This window comes from Bombina bombina, chromosome 11, assembly GCF_027579735.1.
Source record: "Bombina bombina isolate aBomBom1 chromosome 11, aBomBom1.pri, whole genome shotgun sequence".
In the NCBI taxonomy this organism is placed as follows: domain Eukaryota; kingdom Metazoa; phylum Chordata; class Amphibia; order Anura; family Bombinatoridae; genus Bombina; species Bombina bombina.
In genome coordinates this window covers 83,673,464-83,691,428 of record NC_069509.1, presented here as the reverse complement: position 1 = coordinate 83,691,428, position 17,965 = coordinate 83,673,464, and the positions used below count along the sequence as shown (strand labels likewise).

Genomic DNA, 17,965 nt, shown 5'->3' with positions numbered 1-17,965 from the left:
TGCAGCAAAAGACTGCTCACTGTTCCCCCAACTGAAGTTAATTCCTCTCAACAGTCCTGTGTGGAACAGCCATGGATTTTAGTAACGGTTGCTAAAATCATTTTCCTCATACAAACAGAAATCTTCATCTCTTTTCTGTTTCAGAGTAAATAGTACATACCAGCACTATTTTAAAATAACAAACTCTTGATTGAATAATAAAAACTACAGTTAAACACTAAAAAACTCTAAGCCATCTCCGTGGAGATGTTGCCTGTACAACGGCAAAGAGAATGACTGGGGTAGGCGGAGCCTAGGAGGGATCATGTGACCAGCTTTGCTGGGCTCTTTGCCATTTCCTGTTGGGGAAGAGAATATCCCACAAGTAAGGATGACGCCGTGGACCGGACACACCTATGTTGGAGAAATGAAGCATTTTCAGCCCCCGCAAGCCTAACAGCCCACAGGGAAAAAGTCAAATTTTTTAAGGTAAGAAAAAATGATTGATTCAAATGCATTATCCCAAATATGAAACTGACTGTCTGAAAATAAGGAATGTTGAACATCCTGAGTCAAGGCAAATAAATGTTTGAATACATATATTTAGAACTTTATAAAAAAGTGCCTAACCATAGCTTAGAGTGTCACAGAAAATAAGCTTACTTACTTACCCCAGGACACTCATCTACATGTTGTAGAAAGCCAAACCAGTACTGAAACGAAAATCAGCAGAGGTAATGGTATATATATATATAAGAGTATATCGTCGATCTGAAAAGGGAGGTAAGAGATGAATCTCTACGACCGATAACAGAGAACCTATGAAATAGACCCCGTAGAAGGAGATCATTGCATTCAAATAGGCAATACTCTCCTCATATCCCTCTGACATTCACTGCACGCTGAGAGGAAAACCGGGCTCCAACCTACTGTGGAGCGCATATCAACGTAGAATCTAGAACAAACTTACTTCACCACCTCCATAGGAGGCAAAGTTTGTAAAAACTGATTTGTGGGTGTGGTGAGGGGTGTATTTATAGGCATTTTAAGGTTTGGGAAACTTTGCCCCTCCTGGTAGGAATGTATATCCCATACGTCACTAGCTCATGGACTCTTGCTAATTACATGAAAGAAATATGCAGGGGTCAGCGATAGCGGGGGCGGCAGAATAGGGGTTAATAAGTGTAAGGTTAGGGGTGTTTAGACTCGGGGTACATGTTAGGGTGTTAGGTGCAGACGTAGGAAGTGTTTCCCCATAGACAACAATGGGGCTGCGTTAGGAGCTGAACGAGGCTTTTTGCAGGTGTTAGGTTTTTTTTCAGCTCAAACAGCCCCATTGTTTCCTATGGGGGAAATCGTGCACGAGCACGTTTTTGAGGCTGGCCGCGTCCGTAAGCAACTCTGGTATCGAGAGTTGAAGTTGCGTTAAATATGCTCTACGCTCCTTTTTTGGAGCCTAACGCAGCCATTCTGGGGACTCTCAATACCAGAGTTATTTTAAAGGTGCGGCCAGAAAAAAGCCAGCGTTAGCTACGCGGGTCGTTACCGACAAAACTCTAAATCTAGCCGTAAGTTTGAAATATATTTTTTTAATTATTAGTTGTAAAAACAACTTTGTAATTTAATTTCATTATTTACTTTGCTGCCTTTTCTAATTAAAACTTGTGGATTTTCCCATTTTGAGAATTGGAAGCACACACTGCCGATTTCACAAGCTTAAAGGGACAGTCTAGGCCAAAATAAAGTTTAATGATTCAGATAGAGCATGTAATTTTAAACAATTTTCCAATTTACTTTTATCACCAATTTTGCTTTGTTCTCTTGGTATTCTTAGTTGAAAGCTTAACCTAGGAGGTTCATATGCTAATTTCTTAGACCTTGAAGCCCACCTCTTTCAGATTGCATTTTAACAGTTTTTCACCACTAGAGGGTGTTAGTTCACGTATTTCATATAGATAACACTGTGCTCGTGCACGAGAAGTTATCTGGGAGCAGGCACTGATTGGCTAGACTGCAAGTCTGTTAAAAGAACTGAAAAAAGGGGCAGTTTGCAGAGGCTTAGATACAAGATAATCACAGAGGTTAAAAGTATATTATTATAAATGTGTTAGTTATGCAAAACTGGGAAATGGATAATAAAGGGATTATCTATCTTTTAAAACAATACAAAATTCTGGTGTCTTCTATATATCTGTCCCTAACTGGCCTCTGCAGAAGTAACATTATATTGTGAAATAGTGAAAGGTTTACTAACAAATTGACAATGGCTAGCCTTATCTACTCCAATAAGTCCTGATAGGCTTTTCTACATAAGGAAAATGGTTGGGGGAAATGTGGTCATTAAAACACAATTAGCAAACTGTGTTAATTTATTCAGAAAACATTCACATGACTGGTTTCTTAATTTATTTCAATCACAGTGTGTTTTATGGCCGTTTAAACAGTAATAGTTTGACTAAAAGCATTTTTGCTAAGACACCCGTATTGCAAAAAGGCATATTTAAAAAGGAAATGTATAGATGTGCATTTAAATTATGTCTGGAATTTTCTATTTTTATTAATACTACTAATAATTTTAAAAATGTACTTACACACTACTGTCCGTCAATGACATAGTATCGGCATCACTTGACATACTCTGTTGCTCACTATCATTGGCACTTGTGGCAGGTGCTAAAGCATAGCCAGTATTGACGTAGTAAGGGTTAACCGGTTCTCTCCATGTGCTAGGCCTGTTAGAAAAAAAAACAAATAAAGTTATGCCCTATTATAAACATCTGTTTTCCAAAGTATTTTTTAAAAAAAAAATTATTTCTGTCTTCTAGGTATTTTCAGCAGTAACAAAAATATAAAATACTAAAAGTCCTTTTCTGTAGGTGTCAGTACTTTATACTTCAGTGTAAATTATACATGCATCTAGATTAATATAATCCCATAAAGGCTTTAAAAATATCTTAAAAATATGAACATTTCTATAGTGAAAATGACAAATCTGTACCAGAATGAATACTGAGAACTCAACTAAAGATTTTAGAAACCAAATGAAAAAAAATAAAATAAAAAAATAGAAAGTAATATAACTTCTAAGCATAAAAATCCAGTGCGTCTCCTTTTGAACAGCAAAGACACTGTTTCCAGTGCTTCAGGGCCCTTCAAATGCCCGGTCTCATGAATTACCTTTATATTGCCAATATACAAGTTGTGGGCATGCCTGAAGCCAATCCAAAATCAATAAGTGAGAAATGTATAGGACAAGTGTGGATGCCAATGGAAAACACAGTAGGCAGAAGGGCATTTGATGCTTTTGGAAGAAAAAACAACCTATGCTTACCAGATAAATTCCTTTCCTTCCGGATAGGGAGAGTCCACGGCTTCATTCCTTACTGTTGGAAAAACTATACCCAGGTTTCAGAGTACACTGAATGAATAACGGGAGGGAACAAAAATGGAAGAGGCGGACCCTATTCTGAGGGCACCACAGCCTGCAAAACTTTTCTCCCGAAAGCTGCTTCAGCCGAAGCAAAAACATCAGACTTATAACATTTTGAAAAAGTATGTAAGGAGGACCAGGTAGCCGCCTTACAAATCTGATCCATAGAGGCCTCGTTTTTAAAGCCCCAAGAGGAAGCCACTGCTCTAGTGGAATGAGACGTTTTGTTCTCAGGAGGATGACGTCCCGCTGTATTGTAAGCTAAGCGGATGACACTCCTTAAACAAAAAGATAGGGAAGTCAAAGTAGCCTTCTGCCCCTTACGCTTCCCCCAATAGACAACAAAAGAGGAAGATTGTCTAAACTCCTTAGTAGCCTGAAGATAGAACTTCAAGGCGCGAACCACATCCAAATTATGAAGCGTTCCTTCGATGAAGGAGGATTAGGACACAAGGAAGGAACCACAATCTCCTGATTGATTTTGCGATCTGACACAACCTTAGGAAGAAAACCTAATTTAGTACGTAAAACTGCCTTATCTGCATGAAAAATCAGATAAGGGGGCTCGCATTGCAAAGCAGAGATCTCAGAAACTCTGCGCGCAGGGGCAATAGCCAATAAAAAGAGAACCTTCCAAGATAACAATTTAATGTCAACGGAATGCAGAGGCTCAAACGTAACCTTTAGCAAAACCCGAAGAACAAGATTTAGGTTCCAAGGAGGAGCCCCAGAGCTAAACACAGGTCTGAACCTAATCAGAGCCTTAACAAAGGACTGCACGTCTGGAAGCTCAGCCAGTCTCTTGTGCAATAAAACAGATAGGACTGAAATCTGTCTCCTCAGGGAACTAACATCAAGGCCCTTCTCCAGCCCATCCTGGAGAAAAGATAAGATCCTGGCAACCTTAACTCTGTGCCAGGAAAACCCACGCTCTTCACACAAGAATAAGTAGGTCCTCCACACCTTATGGTAGATACGCAGAGTAACTGGTTTACGAGCTTGAATAAGAGCATCAATGACACTCTAAGAGAAACCTCTCTTGGCTAGGACTAAGTGGTCAATCTCCACACAGTCAGCCTCAGAGAATCTAGATTTTGATGAACAAATGGACCTTGTATCAGCAGGTCTCTGTGACAAGGTAACTTCCATGGCGAAGAAGAGGACATCCCCACTAGATCCACAAAACACGATGGAGCATCAGGATTACTGATACCCGCTCCTGCTTGATGTGGGCCGCCACTCAAGGAAGAAGCGGTAATGAAGGAAAAAGATATACGAGTTTGAACCTTCAGGGCACTGCTAGTGCTTCTATTAGATCTGCTTGGGGATCCCTCGACCTGTACCTGGGTAGTTTGGTATTGAGATGGGACGCCATGAGATCAATCTCCGGCGTCCCCCACACGCTGCAAATCTCTGTAAACACCTCAGGATGGAGAGACCATTCCCCTGGATGGAAGGATTGCCTGCTGAGAAAATCCGCCTCCCAGTTGTCCACACCCGGAACAGAGAACAACTGTGGGCCTCTGCCCACTCTAGAATCTGAGATACTTCCTTCATCGCCTAAGGAACTTCACGTTCTCCCCTGATGGTTGATGTAAGCCACCGAGGTTATATTGTCTGATTGGAATCTGATAAACTGGGATGAACCCAGAAGTGGCCAAGGGTTCAAAGGCCTTGAAAATTGCCCGTAGTTCGAAAATATTGATCGGGAGGGAGGACGACTCCTGAGTCCACAACCCCTGTGCCTTCCTGGCACCCCAAACAGCTCCCCATCCGGATAGGCTTGCATCCGTAGTCACAATCTCCCAGGATGGTCTTAAGAAGCATGTCCCTCAGGACCGTTAATCTAGACAGAGCCACCAAGAGAGCGATTCTCTCGACCGGCTGTCTAATACAATATGTTGAGACAGATCTGAATGACCGCCGTTCCACTGTCTCAGCATGCACAGTTGTAAAGGTCCGAGACGGAACCTGGCAAAAGAAATGATGTCCATGCAGGATACCATGAGACCAATCACCTCCATACACTGAGCCACAGAGGGACTCAAGGAGGTCCAGAGGGCAAGACATGTCGAAGTCAGCTTGCAACGTTTCTGGTCTGTTAGAAATATCCTCATGGATATTATGGAGTCTATTATAGTACCCAGGAATTCCACCCTGGTACTTGGGATAAGAGAATTTTTTTCCAAGTTTATCTTCCATCCATGTGATTGAAGAAGACTGAGAAGGGCCTCCGAGAATTCTTCCGAAAGACGAAAGGATGGTGCTTGCACTAGAATATTGTCCAAGTATGGGGCTACTGCAATACCCTGAGTTCTGGCCACGGCTAGAAGAGCCCCCAGAACCATTGTAAAGATTCTTGGAGCAGTAGCTAGGCCAAACGGAAAGGCAATGAACTGGAAGTGCTGGTCCACGAATGCAAACCTCAGGGACTGAAAGTGTTCCCTGTGGATTGGAACATGAAGGTAAGCGTCCTTCAGATCTATAGTGGTAACAAACTGGCCTTCCTGAATTAAAGGAATGATGGACCTTCTACCCACGGATCCTGTACATCCTTGAACCAGGCGTCTGGAAAAAAAAAAAGACAGTCTGCCCCCTACACGATCCAATCCTGGATCAGGGGTCGTCCCTTCATGCCGATTTGTTTTCGGTGGGCTTCTTATTCTGTTTGGGTTTATTCCATGACTGAGCCGGCTTCCAAGTACTCTTGGGTTGCTCGGGCATGGAGGAGTAATTGTTGTCGTTGGGATTTGTCAGAACAAAAGCAACAGAAATTAGAAGATTGTCGTCCCTTAGACTTATTCTTCTTATCTTGCGGTAGGAAGGCACCCTTGTCTCCGGTAACTGTAGAAATAATGGGAGTCCAGGCCTGGAGCAAATAAAATCTTTCCCTTGAAGGGAAGAGAAAGGAGTCTGGACTTAGAAGTCATCTCCACAGACCAAGACTTCAACCAGAGCGCCCGACGGGCTAGAACCGCTAAGACCAGAGGCCTTTGCATTTAGGCAAATAATATGCATTTTGGCATCACAGATAAAAGAATTAGCATTTCTCAGAGCTTTAATTCTGTCTTGAATATCCTCGAGGGGAGACTCCACCTCAATGAGTTCTGCCAAAGAATCACACCAGTAGGTAACCGCTCCGGAAACCGCGGCAACTGCAGCCGCCGGTTAAAACAAAAATCCTGTATGTTGAAACATCTTTCTCAGAAAGGTTTCCATTTTCTTATCCATCGGCTCTCTGAACGAAGAACTATCCTCAAGAGGTATAGTAGTACGTTTAGCAAGCGCAGAGACCATCAACCTTAGGAATGGAGCCCCACAAATCCAGTTGAGAGTCCGGGACCGGGAACAACTTTTTAAAAGTAGACGAGGGGGAAAAGGAAGAACCAATTATTTCCCATTCATTCTTAATCATCTTCGCCATCTTAACCTGCACCGGAAAAGTCAAAGGAACTTTCCTGTCTGGAACCTCTAACCTAGACAGAACCTCCTTTAATAAAAAACGCAAGTGCTCAATTTTAAATCTAAAGGACGGTTCCTCCACAGCAGAAAGCTTAGGAGCAAAGGACTGCCGTTTGTAAATGTGCGGCAAAGTCCCCAGGAAGAAGGCCCCCTCCGCATGGAGGATTAGATGTGCTACGAGGGACTAAGAGCCTTAGCAGGCTTGTCTCCCTTCTTAGACTTTATAACAGTGTTAAGGCATGTGGAACATAATTGCGTGGGCGGGAAAACCACGGCCACCTCACAATATAAACAGGTATGATTTAGTAAAGAAGGAGCAACTTCTAACATGTCAGAGTCCTCTATAGCTCAGGTTATACCCACAGGAGGACACAAATAAAAATGTTTTTTTATTATAGAAAATTGCACCTTTATACTCCCAATGGCTGGGGCACTCACCACCTCCTAGACAGTTAACAGAGGAAACGCTCTCCTCAGGTTCAAGTCTCAGCCGGAATGGAGGAAATGAACATAGACCACACCCGGTCACATGGAGTGCAAGACAGTACTTCCCCTGTTATTAGAAGTACAGCAAGTAATAGGAGCTGAGAAACTTGTTTAGGCACTTTAAGTCTAGAATTGGGCAAAACGTGCCCCCCTTCTTTGGGACCACGAAAAGGTTTGAATAATACCCCAGACCTCTTTCTGCTAGAGACTGGGACGATTACTCCGAGAGAGGAGAGATCCCTCACGTACCCTAGGAAGGCATCTCTCTTCTCTGGACTTGATATGTTTGACAGGAGGAACCTGCCTCTGGGCAGATGGGTCTTGAACCCTATCTTGTAACCCTGGGCTATGACCTCCAGAACCCAAGGGTTTTGAACGTCTGTCATCCAGGCCTCCGCAAAAAGAGAAAGTCTGTCCCCTATGCGATCCAGAGACGGATTGGGGCCGTCCCTTCATGCCGATTTTGTCTCGGTTGGCTTCTTGCTCTGCTTGGATTTGTTCCAAGAATTAGCAGGCTTCCAAGATCCTTTGGACTGCTCTGACTTTGCGGCAGGCTGCTGGCGCTGAGACTTGTCTGCACGAAAGGGACAAAAGGCTTATTCTTCTTATCCTGTGGCAGGAAAGCACCCTTGCCACCCGTGACCGTGGATATGATAGAATCCAGGCCGGGACCAAAAAGAACCTTCCCTTTAAACGGGAGGGAAAGTAATATATACTTGGAAGTCATGTCAGCAGACCACGACTTTAACCACAGAGCTCTACGGGCTAATACAGAAAAACCTGATGTCTTAACATTCAGGCGAATAATCTGCATATTCGAATCACAGATGAACGAATGAGCTACCCTTAAGGCCTTAATTCGTTCCTATATCTCCTTGAGGGGAGTCTCCACCTCGACCATAGCTGAGAGAGCATCACACCAATAGGTAGCAGCACCAGCCACCGAAGCGACCGCCGATGCCGGTTGAAAAACGAACCCCGTGAGTTGGAACATCTTCCTCAACATGGACTCCAACTTTTTATCCATGGGCTCCTATAACGAAGAACTATGCTCGAGCGGGATAGTCGTTCTCTTAGCAAGCGTGGAGATAGCACCATCCACCTTAGGAATGGCCCCCCACAGCTCAAGCTGCGAGCCCGGAACGGGAAACAGCTTTTAAAAAGAGGTAGAAGGAGAAAAGGACAAACCAAGCTTCTCCCACTCATTCTTAATAATATTAGCCATTTTAATGGGGAACAGGAAAGTCTGAGGCACCAACATGTCCTCATAAACCCTATCTAGCTTAGGAATCGACAATTCCTCCAGAAGTTTCGGTTCAGGAACCTCCAGCGTAGCAAGCAACTCTTTCAGCAGAAAGTGCAAATGCTCCATCTTAAATTTAAAATCTGGCTCCTCCGCAGACGGAGGTCTAGAAGTGGCCGATTCCGAACCAGAAAGAAAGTCCTCCGAAGACTCGGTGTCGTCCTCATCAGTTGATAATCTGTCCAGTGGAGTAGATGACCCCTAGGACGGAAAGCTATGTTTCACCTTTCGCTTAGCAGGGCGTGGTAAGGCAAAAGGACGTAGAAACTGTCGTTTGTAACTGATCAGCGAAATCTGGCGGCCAAAAGGCCCCTCCCGCGGGAGGATAAGTAGTGCCCTGGGGAGCTGAATGTGCAATCGGAGACGAGTGTAGGGAACGCACCTCTCGAGACGGAGAACCCTCAGAGGTGGACAGCTCAGTTGTACTAAATATCTTGTTCTTTTTAGATATTGCAATTTTATTGAAGTATGTGGAAAAGAGTTGAGCAGGCGGATCAACCGGAACCTCCTCACAATAGACACTGTTAAAGGGACACTGAACCCAAATGTTTTCTTTTGTAATTCAGAAAGAGCATGCAATTTTAAGCAACTTTCTAATTTACTGATATTATCATTTTTTCTTCGTTCTCTTGCTATCGTTATATGAAAAAGAAGGCATCTAAGCTTTTTTTTGGTTTCAGTACTCTGGACAGCACTTTTTTATTGGTGGATGAATTTATCCACCAATCAGCAAGGACAACACAGGTTGTTCACCAAAAATGGGCCGGCATCTAAACTTACATTCTTGCATTTCAAATAAAGATACCAAGAGAATGAAGAAAATTTGATAATAGGAGTAAACTAGAAAGTTGCTTAAAATTTCATGCTCAATCTGAATCACGAAAGAAAAATTTGGGGTACAGTGTCCCTTTAGCTAAAGAGGGAGTATCCTCTAACATATCAGAGTCCTATATAGCTTACGCCTTTATTGCAGACTAGATCGAATTTAAGTGGCACCTTTATATCCCAATAGTCGGGGCACTCACCACCTCCTAATGACCCGGACCACAGAGAAACAGCTTTGTCTCTTCCAACCGCCGGTCAAGAAAGAGGAAGTTAAAGATGCCATACCCGGTCACATGCAGGACCACCACTGCACTAGAGCGAAAACATGCCAGAAAGATCTGCATCAATCTCTCACTAAGAAAATTACTGTTCCCACACTGACAGAGCCTCATCTCACACATGACGCAGCATAAAAACACAACAGTATTATGCATACCCCCCCCCCCGTTCAATAACCCCCTTTCCGAGGGTATTACCCTTAATTCGATACAGATAAATGAGACACACTGTGACACTGTCTTTTTACGTTATCATATATGTATAAATGAAACTATCTTACCAGAATCTACGCCGTGGAACAGGAACACGGCCTTTCAAGTGTGACAGGGTAGTAGCATCGCTCCTGACATGGACTTGAGAGCAGAAAAGCAGGCAGCAAAACTCATCAACGCCTATTGCTTATGGAGCTGTTAATCTGAGTCGGGATGGGTTCGCAGAAAGACTCTCCCTGCATCTCCAGACTCTAACTTTCACCCATGCTCTCACTGAGAGGCTGACAGGACTACTTAAAACTCCAGTCCCATTTCGAAGAGTACTACCCTCCATAAGAGACTACTCTTAATCTTCCGACACTTCTCTGCCAACCTCCTGTGACAAAAGGCAAAGAATGACTGAGGGATGAGGGGAGTGGGGGAGGTATTTAAGCCTTTGACTGGGGTGGTCTTTGCCTCCTCCTGGTGGCCAGGTTCTAAAATTCCCACAATTAATGAAGCAGAGGACTCTCCTCCCATTAAGATGGAAATTAACTTTTAAATAATAAAAATTCTCTGCAATCCTTTAATGTATAAATCTAGCACTAAGCTAATGTTATAAAATTCTGCACTATGTGCAGAATTATATAACATTAGTTTGTAAGTTTACTGTCCCTTTAAATAAATGATAAAGCAAAAAAAAAAAAGACACAGAAATAGTCAAGTCTAAGAAGGGTTTCCTCTATACCTGCCAGTGGGTATATACCCTAACTAGTTGCTTCCACTAGCACAGTTGAAAATGAGTTTGAAATTGCTTTTATGTTTATGTATTACTTTGTGCTGATGTGTCTCAAAGTACCTAAAACCTCTAACTCATAGTCTGTTAGTCTACTACAATTTATAACAATGAAATTGTCCCAAGGATATATTTGTTTTCCATTTTCATAAAACTATTCAGATTAGTGTTTTTTCTCTTATTTTATCCATTATTTAGTACAACAGATACTTCATTACTAAACAGAAACAAGTCTAAGAACTCTATACCATCATTAAAGGGATATAAAATAGTCTCTTTCTTGTATTAAAAAAGCACTAAAGTAGTTGGTTATACTTAATAGAAATCATTCAAATATGTATTCATCGTTTTAAAAGGATTTTACATGTTTTTTTTTTTTAACTTCATTTGTGTAGCCTCAATTATTTCCAACCACAGCCCTACAAGTGGGATTGGGTCTTTACAGGAAGGCTTATCAAGCTTGATGTCATACACCTTCTAGAGTAACTTTAACTTGGTGTTTAGTGACAACAAGAGAAACCTTACGTTTGTTTTGCTCATGCTCAGAAGAGGCAGAATGAAAACTTAAGTTCAAAAGATGTCTGCTCTTGTCTCGCTGAGGGCATGAGCTACACTGAGAAACTATAAGTGCTCAATTGGCAAGAAAGCAAGTACATTGTTTGTTGTTTCTTTTTATGTTTACTTTGATTTAACATTTGATTTTACTAAAGGAGCACGGTATAATATCCCTTTAATGTTGTCAATAAAAACATATACAGTATATGGGTCCATTTCATACACTGTAAACATGTTCTTACTTATTTGTCCTGATGTGGTATAATTGTTTTAAGTGATGAAACATCACATGCAATCCATAAATAGTCTGATTACCAATCTAAGCCATAACATTTTGCTTAACATGTATCGTATCCAAGTGATATGCTCAACTCTTAGTAACTGACTGCTGCAAATAAAAAGCAATATGCTTTGGTGAACTATTACAGAGACCTTATTTAACATAAATCATTCAACCCAGTGGTTTAAATTAATTTTATGAACTTAAAGGGACACTAAACCCAAATTTTGTCTTTAATGATTTAGATAGAACATGCAATTTTAAGCAACTTTCTAATTTACTCCTATTATAAATTTTTCTTCATTCTCGTGCTCTCTCTATTTAAAAAGCTGTATTGTAAAGGTTAAGGGCCGGCCCATTTTTGGTTGAGAACCTGGGTTATGCTTGCTTATTGGTTTGCTAACTGTATCCACCAATAAGCAAACGCTATCCATGGTGCTGAACCTGAAATGGGCTGGCTACTAAGCTTTAAATTCCTACTTTTTAAATAAAGATAGCAAGAGAGCAAATAAAAATTGATAATAGGAGTAAATTAGAAAGTTGCTTAAAACTGCACGCTCTATCCGAATCATTAAAGAAAAAAAACATAATTTATGCTTACCTGATAAATTCCTTTCTCCTGTAGTGTAGTCAGTCCACGGGTCATCCATTACTTATGGGATTATATCTCCTCCCTAACAGGAAGTGCAAGAGGATCACCCAAGCAGAGCTGCTATATAGCTCCTCCCCTCTACGTCATACCCAGTCATTCGACCGAAACCAAACGAGAAAGGAGAAACTATAGGGTGCAGTGGTGACTGGAGTATAATTTAAAATTTAGACCTGCCGTAAAAACAGGGCGGGCCGTGGACTGACTACACTACAGGAGAAAGGAATTTATCAGGTAAGCATAAATGATGTTTTCTCCTGTTAAGTGTAGTCAGTCCACGGGTCATCCATTACTTATGGGATACCAATACCAAAGCTAAAAGTACACGGATGACGGGAGGGACAGGCAGGATCTTTACACGGAAGGAACCACTGCCTGTAGAACCTTTCTCCCAAAACCAGCCTCCGAAGAAGCAAAAGTGTCAAATTTGTAAAATTTTGAAAAAGTGTGAAGTGAAGACCAAGTTGCAGCCTTGCAAATCTGTTCAACAGAGGCCTCATTCTTAAAGGCCCAAGTGGAAGCCACAGCTCTAGTAGAATGAGCTGTAATCCTTTCAGGAGGCTGCTGTCCAGCAGTCTCATAGGCTAAACGTATTATGCTACGAAGCCAAAAAGAGAGAGAGGTAGCAGAAGCTTTTTGACCTCTCCTCTGTCCAGAATAAACGACAAACAGGGAAGAAGTTTGACGAAAATCCTTGGTTGCCTGTAAATAAAATTTCAGGGCACGGACGACGTCCAGATTGTGCAGAAGTCGTTCCTTCTTTGAAGAAGGGTTAGGGCACAATGATGGAACAACAATTTCTTGATTGATATTCTTGTTAGTGACTACCTTAGGTAAGAACCCAGGTTTAGTACGCAGAACTACTTTGTCTGAATGAAAAATCAGATAAGGAGAATCACAATGTAAGGCCGATAACTCAGAGACTCTTCGAGCCGAGGAAATAGCCATTAAAAACAGAACTTTCCAAGATAACAGCTTGATATCAATGGAATGAAGGGGTTCAAACGGAACACCTTGCAAAACGTTAAGAACTAAGTTTAAGCTCCACGGCGGAGCAACAGTCTTAAACACAGGCTTGATCCTAGCCAAAGCCTGACAAAAAGCCTGAACGTCTGGAACTTCTGACAGACGTTTGTGTAAAAAGATAGACAGAGCTGAGATCTGTCCCTTTAACGAACTAGCAGATAAGCCCTTTTCTAAACCTTCTTGTAGAAAAGACAATATCCTCGGAATCCTAACCTTACTCCATGAGTAACTCTTGGATTCGCACCAATATAAGTATTTACGCCATATTTTATGGTAAATTTTCCTGGTAACAGGTTTCCTAGCCTGTATTAAGGTATCAATCACTGACTCCGAGAATCCCCGCTTTGATAGAATCAAGCGTTCAATCTCCATGCAGTCAGCCTCAGAGAAATTAGATTTGGATGTTTGAAAGGACCCTGAATCAGAAGGTCCTGTCTCAGAGGCAGAGACCATGGTGGACAGGACGACATGTCCACTAGATCTGCATACCAGGTCCTGCGTGGCCACGCAGGCGCTATTAGAATCATCGATGCTCTCTCCTGTTTGATCCTGGCAATCAATCGAGGAAGCATCGGGAAGGGTGGAAACACATAAGCCATGTTGAAGACCCAAGGTGCTGTCAGAGCATCTATCAGTACCGCTCCCGGGTCCCTGGACCTGGATCCGTAACAAGGAAGCTTGGCGTTCTGGCGAGACGCCATGAGATCCAGATCTGGTTTGCCCCAATGATGAAGCAGTTGGGCAAACACCTCCGGATGAAGTTCCCACTCCCCCGGATGAAAAGTCTGGCGACTTAGGAAATCCGCCTCCCAGTTCTCCACGCCTGGGATGTGGATCGCTGACAGGTGGCAAGAGTGAGACTCTGCCCAGCGAATTATCTTTGAGACTTCCATCATCGCTAGGGAACTCCTTGTCCCTCCCTGATGGTTGATGTAAGCCACAGTCGTGATGTTGTCCGACTGAAACCTGATGAACCTCAGAGTTGCTAACTGAGGCCAAGTCAGAAGAGCATTGAAAACTGCTTAATTCCAGAATGTTTATTGGAAGGAGTCTCTCCTCCTGAGTCCATGATCCCTGAGCCTTCAGGGAATTCCAGACAGCGCCCCAACCTAGCAGGCTGGCGTCTGTTGTTACAATCGTCCAATCTGGCCTGCTGAAGGGCATCCCCCTGGACAGATGTGGCCGAGAAAGCCACCATAGAAGAGAATCTCTGGTCTCTTGATCCAGATTTAGCATAGGGGACAAATCCGAGTAATCCCCATTCCAATGACTTAGCATGCACAATTGCAGCGGTCTGAGATGCAGGCGTGCAAAAGGAACTATGTCCATTGCCGCTACCATTAAGCCGATTACCTCCATGCATTGAGCCACTGACGGGTGTTGAATGGAATGAAGGACACGGCAAGCATTTAGAAGTTTTGATAACCTGTCCTCTGTCAGGTAAATTTTCATTTCTACAGAATCTATAAGAGTCCCTAAGAAGGGAACTCTTGTGAGTGGTAATAGAGAACTCTTTTCTACGTTCACCTTCCACCCATGCGACCTTAGAAATGCCAGAACTAACTCTGTATGAGACTTCGCAGTCTGGAAACTTGACGCTTGTATCAGAATGTCGTCTAGGTACGGAGCTACCGCTATTCCTCGCGGTCTTAGTACCGCTAGAAGAGAGCCCAGAACCTTTGTAAAGATTCTTGGAGCCGTAGCTAACCCGAAGGGAAGAGCTACAAACTGGTAATGCCTGTTTAGGAAGGCAAACCTTAGATACCGGTAATGATCCTTGTGAATCGGTATGTGAAGGTAGGCATCCTTTAAATCCACTGTGGTCATGTACTAACCCTTTTGGATCATAGGTAAGATTGTCCGAATAGTTTCCATTTTGAACGATGGAACTCTTAGGAATTTGTTTAGGATCTTTAAGTCCAAGATTGGTCTGAAGGTTCCCTCTTTCTTGGGAACCACAGATTTGAGTAAAACCCTTGTCCGTGTTCCGACCGCGGAACTGGTTGGATCACTCCCATTAGTAAAAGGTCTTGTACACAGCGTAGAAACGCCTCTTTCTTTATCTGGTTTGCTGACAACCTTGAAAGATGAAATCTCCCTTTTGGAGGAGAAGCTTTGAAGTCCAGAAGATATCCCTGAGATATGATCTCTAACGCCCAGAGATCCTGGACATCTCTTGCCCAAGCCTGGGCGAAGAGAGAAAGTCTGCCCCCCACTAGATCCGTTTCCGGATCGGGGGCCCTCACTTCATGCTGTCTTTCTGGCCTGCTTGCCCTTGCTCCAGGACTGGTTAGGTTTCCAGCCCTGTCTGTAGCGAGCAACAGTTCCTTCCTGTTTTGGAGCGGAGGAAGTTGATGCTGCTCCTGCCTTGAAGTTACGAAAGGCACGAAAATTAGACTGTTTAGCCCTTGGTTTGGCCCTGTCTTGAGGCAGGGCATGGCCCTTACCTCCAGTAATGTCAGCGATAATTTTTTTCAAACCGGGCCCGAATAATGTCTGCCCTTTGAAAGGTATGTTAAGCAATTTAGATGTCACATCGGCTGACCAGGATTTAAGCCACAGCGCTCTACGCGCTTGAATGGCGAATCCGGAGTTCTTAGCCGTAAGCTTAGTTAAGTGTACTACGGCATCAGAAATAAATGAATTAGCTAGCTTAAGGACTTTAAGCTTGTCTATAATCTCATCCAATGGAGCTGAGCTAATGGTCTCTTCCAGAGACTCAAACCAGAATGCCGCCACAGCCGTGACAGGCGCAATGCATGCAAGGGGTTGTAATATAAAACCTTGTTGAACAAACATTTTCTTAAGGTAACCCTCTAACTTTTTATCCATTGGATCTGAAAAAGCACAGCTATCCTCCACCGGGATAGTGGTGCGCTTAGCCAGAGTAGAAACTGCTCCCTCCACCTTAGGGACCGTCTGCCATAAGTCCCGTGTGGTGGCGTCTATTGGAAACATTTTTCTAAATATAGGAGGGGGTGAAAAAGGCACACCGGGTCTATCTCACTCCTTGTTAACAATTTCTGTAAGCCTTTTAGGTATAGGAAAAACGTCAGTACACGCCGGTACCGCAAAATATTTATCCAGCTTACATATTTTCTCTGGAATTGCAACCGTGTTACAATCATTCAGAGCCGCTAAAACCTCCCCTAGTAATACACGGAGGTTCTCAAGTTTAAATTTAAAATTTGAAATGTCTGAGTCCAGTTTACTTGGATCAGATCCGTCACCCACAGAATGAAGCTCTCCGTCCTCATGTTCTGCCAATTGGCTCTAATATTATCAGCGCACTCTGTTCTTACCCCAGAGTGATCGCGTTTACCCCTAAATTCTGGCAATTTAGATAGTACTTCAGTCATAACATTAGCCATGTCTTGCAAAGTGATTTGTAAGGGCCGCCCTGATGTACTTGGCGCCACAATATCATGCACCTCCTGAGCGGGAGGCGAAGGTACTGACACGTGAGGAGAGTTAGTCGGCATAACTTCCCCCTCGTTGTCTGGTGAAATTTTCTTTACATGTACAGATTGGCTTTTATTTAAAGTAGCATCAATGCAATTAGTACACAAATTTCTATTGGGCTCCACATTGGCCTTTAAACATATTGCACAAAGAGATTCATCTGTGTCAGACATGTTTAAACAAATTAGCAATGAGACTAGCAAGCTTGGAAAATACTTTTCAAATAAATTTACAAGCAATATAAAAAACGTTACTGTGCCTTTAAGAAGCACAAAAAACTGTCACAGTTGAAATAACAATGAACCAACTTAGTTATAGCAACCAAATTTTTACAGTAAATGCATTAAGTTAGCAAAGGATTGCACCCACCAGCAAATGGATGATTAACCCCTTAGTACCCAAAAAACGGATAACAATTTATATAAACGTCTTTATCACAGTCAAAACACGCTCTCACAGGTCTGCTGTGAGTGATTACCTCCCTCAAAACTAGTTTTGGAGACCCCTGGGCTCTGTAGAGACGTCCTGGATCATGGAGGAAGAAATAGGAAGACTGTGACTGAATTTTTACTGCGCAATAAAGCGCTAAAATAGGCCCCTCCCACTCATAATACAACAGTGGGGAAGCTCAGTAAACTGATTTTATTCATAAACAAACGACAGCCATGTGGTAAAAATCATGCCCAAAAAGTTTTATCACCAAGTACCTCAGAAAAAAACGATTAACATGCCAGTAAACGTCTTTTAAAAATAAAAATTATGAAATGTTATTAATAAGCCTGCTGCTAGTCGTTTTCACTGCAGTGGAGGCTCAAATATAACTTAAATGTATACAGTATTTTCTTAGTGAAGTTCCATTCCCTAGAAATACCTCAGTGTAAACATACATACATATCAGCCTGATACCAGTCGCTACTACTGCATTTAAGGCTGCACTTACATTACATCGGTATTAGCAGTATTTTCTCAGTCAATTCCATTCCTTAGAAAATAATATACTGCAACATACCTCCTTGCAGGTGAACCCTGCCTGCTGTCCCCTGTTCTGAAGTTACCTCACTCCTCAGAATGGCCGAGCACAGCAAATGGATCTTAGTTACGACCGCTAAGATCATACACAAACTCAGGTAGATTCTTCTTCTAATGCTGAAGAAATAAAAACTAAGTTTAACAACCACAGTCCTCTCACACGTCCTATCTATTAGTTAGGTGCAAGAGAATGACTGGGTATGACGTAGAGGG

At 42.6% G+C, this 17,965-nt stretch overlaps 1 protein-coding gene across 1 annotated transcript in view; it reads right to left on the bottom strand.

Annotated features, from left to right (window-relative positions):
• The window catches only part of AXIN1 (axin 1), a 165,369-nt gene that overhangs the window by 73,347 nt on the left and 74,057 nt on the right, over positions 1–17,965 (bottom strand). The window contains exon 3 of the mRNA XM_053694215.1: positions 2,571–2,711. Within this exon, the coding sequence (XP_053550190.1) occupies positions 2,571–2,711 (141 nt within the window). The remainder of the gene's footprint in view (positions 1–2,570; positions 2,712–17,965) is intronic.